The sequence below is a fragment of the Cariama cristata genome, unplaced genomic scaffold (genome assembly GCF_000690535.1).
Source record: "Cariama cristata isolate BGI_N322 unplaced genomic scaffold, ASM69053v1 scaffold7702, whole genome shotgun sequence".
Taxonomy (NCBI): Eukaryota; Metazoa; Chordata; class Aves; order Cariamiformes; family Cariamidae; genus Cariama; species Cariama cristata.
In genome coordinates this window covers 1-9,437 of record NW_009603164.1, presented here as the reverse complement: position 1 = coordinate 9,437, position 9,437 = coordinate 1, and the positions used below count along the sequence as shown (strand labels likewise).

At 46.2% G+C, this 9,437-nt stretch overlaps 1 protein-coding gene across 1 annotated transcript; it reads right to left on the bottom strand.

Moving 5' to 3' along the window:
* Positions 1 to 1,753: 1,753 nt before the first annotated feature.
* Positions 1,754 to 9,304, bottom strand: SDHB (succinate dehydrogenase complex, subunit B, iron sulfur (Ip); the record flags this gene model as incomplete). Its single annotated transcript, XM_009695060.1, has 6 exons — positions 1,754 to 1,981; positions 3,883 to 4,005; positions 4,213 to 4,314; positions 6,592 to 6,708; positions 7,025 to 7,161; positions 9,219 to 9,304. Coding segments are annotated over 6 exons (643 nt in total), but the record flags the coding sequence as incomplete, so codon positions are not given.
* Positions 9,305 to 9,437: the final 133 nt, after the last annotated feature.

The following is a 9,437-nucleotide window of genomic DNA, read 5'->3' as shown; positions in this document are numbered from 1 at the left end:
TTTGGAAGCCAAAAAAGCAGGTGCAGACCCAAATCACAGCTCTCCAGCTGAGCCCTCCAGTCAAAGCTCGAATTTTTGGGGCTCCGAGTCCTGCAAATCCACTGCCAGAAATGACCAACGCCTGCGAGAAGGGCTGCCCCTGCCCACCACCACCAAAAATCAACCGCTCGCCCCCCTGTACCCGTCCTGGCACAGTTTTGGGCTCCTTCACATGGAGGCAAAGCCGGTGTTTTCTCTGGATGTGACTCAGGCAGAGCCTGCGGTTCCTCCCGAAGCCAAAGTTGGAGCAGATTTTGTTAATCGGAACAGAAAAACCTCAGCCATCGCAGCGACGGTCAACGCAGTGAGGAGCTGCCTTCCGATCCTCCGCACCCTGCCGCATTTCCATCCAGCCCTCTTCTCAGCAAGCGAGCCTAGCTTTTCAATAAAACAAAGCAAAAAACAGTTAAAAACCCCTCATGTTCACTAAAAAGAAAAGCATAGTGGGAGGAGGAAGGGGGATCACAAAGCGCTTTTTATTCAAGCTGTTGCTGGGAACTCCTCGGATTTAAGCAGGGAGATGAGATAAGCAGCAGAGGGATGCAACAGAGAGAAATATCAGTATCACAGGACTGAGAACACGTCCCTGCTGATATCACCAGTGGAGTCTTCTCCATCACAGGACCAGCGCTCGCCCATCCTGAACCACACCTCACTTCAGGCACAGAAAACGCGCAAATTCAGTGACAGGGAAGAGCAGCCCAACACACAGGGATTTAAAGCGTAAGGTCCCCGACCTACAGAAGTCTGTCTCACATCAGCTCTTGGGAATAAAGACGTAAGCTCCAGGAAAAGAAGGAAGTATTTCTGCAAATGAAAATTAAGACAGCTACATCAGTTTGGCTTCTTGAGACAGCCACAAGGTTCCCTTACTGCAGGATAGATGAATGTATGGAAAAAACAGGGTCATTTTTGGGGGTAAGCCTTTCCAGAGCTGTATATGACTTTTTAAGCCACCTCAATCTTAATTTCCTGCCCACTGGCAGCATCCTGGTTACCACACCATGTCTCAGAAGCAGCACCATGACGTTTCTAGAAGTTTTTACTACCTCTACACCAAAAAAAAAAAAAAAAAAAAAATCTATTAAAGAGCAAAATGGAAAGCACTTTCTTTCTCTTCACCTCCCTAAGACTGCAAACAGCTGCTTGAAGCAACAATCTACTATGAACATCACAAGCTTGAGAAATCTGGAGCTAAAACCCACTTGTACTAGAGTAAAGAGAAAGATCCAACCCTGTTCTAATAAATCTCATCCTCTTTAGAATATGGAGTAAACATAAGCACCCCAGCAGGGCAGTGGCAAGACACCTCTTTCCTAGCTGCGCTGCCACCGGTATTTTGCCGTATGCCTGCACCCTGTGAGCTCCAGGTCCTCACTTTGCTCCTCACCAAGGAGCCCAGGGGATTTCCAAACAGGGCAAGAGTCTTCCAACATTCCCCTTTCCCAGCCCCTTCCCTTGTTTTCTTGCTAATTGCCACAGAGCTTATTACTTGCAGGTCTCTTCCCACACATGCATTTGCTTTAAAGATGCGGGATCACGGTCACGACAGAAATTGTGTCTCCATTCATCTCTGCTGTGGGGTCACTTTCAAATCCTCATCCCACAGCAGAGCCCCAGCTGCTCACACACTCAAAAACCGCAAACCAGAGAGGTTTGGGATTCTATGGTAGAGGCAGAAGCACCAGTTCAATATTGTTAATAAAGTAACAACTCTTCTTTGTTCTTTACAGTATTTATTGTACGTGCAAACCTACAGGAAAAACATCAAACTCCCTGCTGGAACCCTCTCTTGTTAAATCAGGTATAAATTACTTCCAGGTAAAGCACGATTGCGTATTACACTTCCAGTCTGGAAATAGCATTAAGCAGCGGTTGCCTTCTCTTTGTACGTTGCCATCATCTTCTTGATCTCGGCGATTGCTTTGCCAGGGTTCAAACCCTAAAAAGGAAAAGTGTCAGTTAGCTCCTCTGGAAATCGGGATGTTAGAGCATCCTCCCCACCTTGCCCCCATCCAAGTCATAGTAAACTCACAAGTATGCTGCTACTCATAAAAATAGCCAGCAGAGGAGGTGCTCAGCACCTGTTTTTTTTTCCTCTAAAAGCTGGACTCCACCCTAATATTGTGCTTCCTTTCAAATAATTTGCAAGGGAAGAGCAAGCCAGCCTGGAGTAGAGACGCTGTGCTGGGAGTTCACCTCCTGGACCTGGAGGCTGAACCAGCAGCACTTCCCACCGCTTGAAGAAAAACGCTCATTTGACTTTGGAGGACTGGTTTTAATCAGCACTGTGAGGATCAAAGAGAAGAACCAGTGGCTGAGTGATAGGAACTTTCAATGAAGCTCAAGCGGGACTGAATTCAACACTTTTATGGGTGTTACGAGACAACTTCTGGAGGCAGGAAAGTGCCTTATAAAAGCCCGACAGTGACGGTGCAAGAGATGTGGCTTTTCTCCTCGTCTGAAATTAAAAAAAAGCTGTGCATTGGAGGACACTAGGGAAGCGAGCAAGAACACTAAGTCACAAGCTGGAAATGCTCCTGACACAAAAGCCCGCTAAGCTTTCCTAAGAAGGTTTTTCTACAATATAGACACATGTCGTGTTGCAAAGGCCCTTAATCCTGCAGCACTGCTACCAAACCAAGCATGCCTAATCTCAAAAGGAGAGAGGGATCACAACTGCCCTGCTGTATCGTTGTGATTACAGCAGCAGCACTGCGGGACAGAGAACGAACAGGAAATTACCCCGGCGCAGAGCTCACCATGCAGCCTTTCAGGACTGATCGAGACAACAGCCGGGATTAGAGCATGTGAGTGGAAACGTGTTATTAACCATAAACGCGTCTCAAACTTCAGACCAAGCGCTATTTCCCTGCACTATGTACATTCCTACGTACAGCCAGATCTTCAAGTTGAACCTTCACCTTTAGCTGAACTATGGTTGATACCAGATCATGAGTTAGCTCCCTAAACAAGGGGGAAATTACCTGTAGTCAGTGAATCACTTTAGAAAAATACACGCAAAAATCAGCATGCAGTGCTCCTGATAAACACATCAACCCAGATCTCAAGCATCTCTTCTTCCCCACATTCATGATCCACTCAAACATTTGCCTTCGTATCATTTCACAGCTCACGGGAGAACTACTCCACCACCAGGTGCAAGTCAAGGCTGGCGAGAAAACAGGACAGCTGGCAGGAAAGCAAAACTTGGTAATCTGCCCAACAACAGGCACAAGGTCGTTGCAAGATGAGGAAGAGAAATGTTCTGATTTGGGAAAGCTTGCTCAGTTCTCGAAAGAATTACCAGAGAGATCTGGGAAGTGCCCAGAAGGTAGGACGTCAGCACAAAACACGTCCCCCAAGGGCGCCCAAAACTTGCCCTAGTCGTCTCCGTTACAGAAGTTGCACAATACCTCGGGGATAGCTGCTACCATCGGAGTTAAAGGTTGCAGTGTGGGGGTTAAGCGTATTACTCACAATGCACACACCACTGATCTGACTACGCAGGACAAATTTCCCCGTACTGTTTCTGGCAGTGGGCCGCACACGACCAGCACCCTACAGTCATACTCCCACATCTTGGAGATGGACAGGTTCTCAAAGTCACAGCCTTGCTCACGAGGAAGAGGTGTTCCTGTGATGCGGAATACAAACTTCGCCACGTCCTCTTGTACAGTCACTATCATAAGCACGACTGGCTAGTAACCCACTGGGTTTCAAGAGGCTGAACAAGCCAAGGCAAGCTTGAGGAAAACAAAAGCCTAAGCGGGTATTTTCCTATTGTTTTCAAACAGGGTGCTTAGAAACAAGTCAGGAACCCCAGAAGGGACACACACATACCTTAGGGCAAGTCCTTGTGCAATTCATGATAGTGTGACAACGGTAGAGAGAAAACGGGTCTTGAAGCTGTGCCAGGCGTTCCTCTGTGTAGTCATCTCTGGAGTCAATCATCCACCGGTAGGCCTGAAAGTCAGTGGCATTTGACACACCAAATGGTTCTTCAAAGTGGTGTAATCAGCGCGAGATTTTAAAAGCGACACCTAACTCAGGAACTCTGGTCCAGGATCTGGACTATGCAATACTATCCCACCGGTCTTTGCAAGTATTTGTACTGCTTTTAGATGGAGAGTCCCTCAGCACTCTCAGCTGACAAATGGGATCTGTCCTTACCTGCATCAGTACCGCAGGACCCAAGTACTTGTCCCCGTTCCACCAGTAACTGGGACAGCTGGTGCTGCAGCAGGCGCACAGGATGCACTCGTAGAGTCCGTCCTGCACAGGGGTGGGACACCACAGTCAAGCCACTCCAGAAACCCATGACGAGTCCTTTTTACAAAAAGGGGATTTACAGGAACACACGCTTCCCTCACCACTTTCCCCTCTAGTGACTGGCCACAACAGTCGCCCCAAAACCCTTACACTGAAGAAGCATTGCTGGAAGAAAGCAGTTCCTACGTGCAGGTCTTCTGAGACAAGAGGCGTGCCATCCTCCCAACTCAACCCATGTAATACACTAGGGTTCTATGACAACAGGGGGGAAAAAGCATAAACTGAAGAAAAATGTAAAAATCGCTTGGTCTTCCTGCATTCCTTCCTTCCAGCCTGTCTCAGTAAGTGGCTGAGGAAAGGAGCAGATAGGTAACCAATTCACAATTCAAGGCCGCGTTACAGAAGAGAAGAAAGAGCAAAGTCTGCCCGACACCCTGAGGAAGAAGAGCTCATAGTTTAGCATGTGCTTCAAGGGGATCCCCAAGCAATTACAGAACGGGAATGGTGCGAGTCTTTAGCCATTTCACCATTTTTAAAGAGATGGCGGCCTTTTTATTTCAGGCACTGAAGGAAGGTAGACCTATGAGGAAATGACACCGGGCAGAAGACAAACTCTGAGTAGCAGAGGGTCTCCCAAGTCTCCTAGTAGCTCAATCAACCCCCCAGGCTAAGAAACAGAGTCCAGTCTGGCTTGATTTATGTGTCTGAAAGTTGTTTTGGGACAAAGGTCTCAAATTTAGTTTAGAAAGAGACCTGATGCTAGAACTGCTGGGAGCTTGTTACAAGTCTACTGCACTAGTCTTTTGGAAAGACTTGCCAAAACTAGGTAAGTCAGTTACCTTCTTGCTCTAAACTTGCCTTACTTCTAATTGTAACATTCCAAATGACCGATGCTTTAAAGAAAAAGGTGGGAATTTTTTTGGCTGACACTGTATCCAAGTTTCTCCTGCACACAGGCCGTTCTCAAAGCAAGAGAAACTTCAACAATGAGATAAAAAGCAAGTTTACTACTTGTGAGAAAGATTCAGGTAGCTCTTGCAGTCGCTTTTAGGTTTGCTTACTTCTACCTGAATGTGATTTCAAGGATGCTGCTTTATGAAAACCACGCGACAGGAGAGTCCCTTTAGCCCTTACGTGTGGATCAGATAACAACATGAAGTGGTGCAGAACTAACCGTTGCCCTTGGATAGAGATTCTGTCTGTAAAAAGACTGTAAAATCCTGCGGCTGTTAAGACATCACAGCGTCAGTCGCATGGTGCTGCTGACATCTTGGGCACATGACCCCTCTACTCATCAGATGTTAACTTCACAGCAAACACACATAACGGAAAACTTTCAAAGATCACTGCAGAGAATTAGGCTGCAGCTCACATGTTTTTGTTGAATCCCCTTTAATCAGCCTTCCTCTTTGCTGTTCATATTCACCTCTTTTACCACTTGCCAAAATCCAGGCTGCCTGCCCACTCTGCACCTACTCAGTGACAGCACTGCAGCAACGATCACAGCGGAGCACCGACAGGCTCAGCTTTGAACCACGAAGTGAGTGATGGATCCATCAAGGCAGGTCAGAAGCAAAGGAAAAACTGGTTTAATGATACTTACTGTGGCAGTCAAGGAAATCCAGACAAGAACTTATCCACACTATAAGCTTTTTAAAAAGCTCTTACGTCCCAGCTGTTCAAATGGTTCCTCAGACACCCTTCAGCTTTATGCAGAAAGTTTGGACCAACAACCTACATTCCCAGAAAATCCCCTCAAAATAATGCAGTGCTCAAGACAGACATCCGAAGACTTTCAGTAACACACCATGCTTGTGTCTCCACACCCAAAAGAGTTTAGCTTTTGCCATTAGTTTTTAGGGTTGTAAAACACAGCAAGCAGCAACACGAGAGCATTGTTTAGCATGCTGCAGCTAGACAAGACAGACAGCGCCGAGCCTGACAGCCTACACGCCAGCACAAACTGCAGTGCCTTCTCTCCATTGGAATATTACAAGCCTGTAGCCTTCACAATGTTGTTACAAATACACAGGGTTTTGCAGTGCAGACAGTGGAAATGAGATCAGAGTCCCCATCGCAACCGCAACTGCGTTTCATTAGCAAATGTTACCCCTAGCAATGCAGGCATGCCATGACTCTGCATTTCAGGGAGCAGATTCCACCCACACTGGGTTTTGCACCAGACAGCTTTGTCATTATGGAACTAGAAGCTACTGCATGTTAATGTTTAATCCTGGTCTTATCTGGAAGGGATTTCAACGGTAGAAAAGAAGCAGTAACCAGTTTCTGACGGTCTTCTATGGACTGCAGGTACTGCTCCTTGCCCTGTTTCGACTCATCCTTCTTCTTCAGGTAAGGCTCGATGGATTTGTACTGTGCATAGAAGTTACTCAGGTCCTAGGAGTCAAAAGGCAAAGAGGTCACGTTTATTTAGCTAAATTTATGCATGAGAGATCGAACATCTGCTACCACTCCAACAGAAGGTAGCATTTTCTACCTCAACCTGCCACATTCCTCCAAATGAGGACAGATCTAGTCACTGCTGCGAAGCTCAGACCCACCCAAGCCAGTAAACACTAGCAGGAGTAACGTGAATTGCGAGACCTGATCTTGTTGGCACCTCCCAACATTACCCTTTCCCACTCAATCTGAACCTCAAGCTGCCTGGAACGGTGTCACTCTTGGTCGCAAGCTGAGAGAGGCAGATACTCACGGGAACAAGGTCCTTCACCACATACATGTGGGGGAGAGGGTAGATTTTAGTGATCTTGTTGAGGTCGGGGTCAATTCTTTTGATACAGGCCAGTGTGTTTCCACCAGCAATGTTCATAGCACAAGAGCCGCAGATGCCTGAGTGGGAGAAAAGATTAAAGCATCAGATATTTACCCTCTTATCCTACTTGAGGAAGATCCTCTTGGCCCCAAACATGCCCCCAGGCCGTCTTCCAAGAAACTCTGTACGTGACAAGGAAAACGCCAGAAGTTGCCATTGGGCCAAACATGTTGCTATTTAAATAAAGAACAAACACAGGAGTCACTTTTATTAAAGCCTAAGCACATTCTCAGTGTTGAATTCCCTTCCACAGCAGAAAACAAGTTGCTTGGACACTTCATCCCTTTCACATCATTCATTAGTTTTACATGCTGCTTTGGGTGGGGAAAACACTCAGCTTTGTTCACAGTTTCAAGCACAAGCTCATAGTGATGCGAAGCAGCTAACGCTAAGATTATAACATGGGAACCAGGCGCATCCCCCATCAGCCCTACAGTTACGGTCAAAAGCATCGCTGAAGGTCAGGAACATAAAACAAAGTCCCTAAGACAGAAGCTTCTTTCTGTGCCTTCTGCAGCAGGGTAGAGTGGTCCCATAAACCGCATTCATTAACTCCCAAAGGTGAGAGGACAGACATTCACCAGAACAAACAGCATATAAATAGCTTAACAAATGGATGAAATGACACCACTAATGATCTCCCAGTAACAGAAGGATCAGATGAAGCCCAGGAAAGGCCAAGGTTTACACGAAAAACCAATGCAGAACTGTCACAGATACTGCTCAGGTCAGGAGCTCGGGTATCCAATTCAGGCCGATGCCTAAAACATCATATTAGAAAGAAGACAAATGTTGAAAGGGCAAAACTCTAATTTCAGAGGATTTGACACATATCAACTGATATGAGTCAGAGAAATGCCACTGCTCCTCACAGCGGCGAGCCAGTCCGCCTCAGCGCCTGATGCACTGGCCTTCCCCTTGCTGCCAGATAAAGGCTGGCACTCGAACAAGGTTATTCCTCCCACTCGAGAAACGGTTACAAGTATTTTCCAGTCAACTGGAGAGGGAACCAGGACTGCAGACACAAGCCCACAAGTATGGAATATGAACATGTGATTGTCTTGGGTTTTTTTCCTGCACGGTAGAGAAGGGGCAAGATTGAACCAGCCCAGCTTGAAAATCTGTCTTCAGGTTCTCAAAGAAAAGTATTCAGGGCAATTAATTCCAGCTGCTCAGGAAGAGTGTTGGCTATCTAAATATCAGACACTGAGAACAACCACACCGTATGAAATTCCTCCACTTGGTATGCAGACTCTACAGGGAACAGCTGCGTTAAAGCGTGCTTTTCATTTAGATCCAAGTCAAAACATCTTTAGGCATCAATTGCACCTGAATTTCTCATACTTGCAAACCCACCTCATTAAATCCAAAGTCATTCTATAAAGGTGTCCTCCCTTCTTGCATTTCCACAACTATCATTCTAAGCTCAGCATCCCAACATTACCCAGGAATTAGGATTTTTTTTACAGGGAAAGTCACCTGGACAGGTAAGTTTTAATGCAGTTAAACAGACATGCTGATTTGTACCTCTATGAGAACCAGCCGGTCGCTCTGCAATGTCAACCACCAGATGGCCTCTTCCTCAATCAATCATTTAGCTTAGTCAAAGGGCCAAAAAAAGATTCCTGAAGCTATTCCTAGAAGTCATAAGTACTCTTCCAGTTACACCCTTCCTTATTTCCACAGCAGTGCTAGATAAAGCAGCCCCTACAATTCATTACCGTTCACCACATCTGCCCCCTCAACTTTGCTGTTGTAATCTCTCTTCCCAGATTTCCCTATGCAGTCAATCACTGGAGGGCAGCAAGATGAACAAGATTAGGACAGAAACAGGAACGACTGGGGTTGTTTAAGCATATTGCTCACAGCTTAGTGTTGTGCGATTATGTCCTCTGAATATGAGCTTCAACTTTACTACTTGATTCACTGAGGTATTTCATATGCAGCAGCTGGAAGAGGAGAGTGGTACGCTGCCATCTACCCTGAAGTTTTCTAGCAGTTACACATACGCTGCCACCAACAAACAGTCTTTAAGGACAATTTTCCGTTTAGCAGGCTGGAAAATCCTTCTTACCTTCCCTACATGATCTGCGGAAGGTCAGAGTGGAGTCCAACTCATTTTTAATCTTGATCAGAGCATCAAGCACCATAGGCCCACATCTAGAACAGAAAACAAAGTCAGTGAACTTGTATAACTTCCCCCCTAGCTTCAGCGCTTGATCTCTGGCACCCTAACTAGGCAGTGCCTAAAAGGACTTTGAACAACTACAATTAAAAATACACTTTTTTTTTT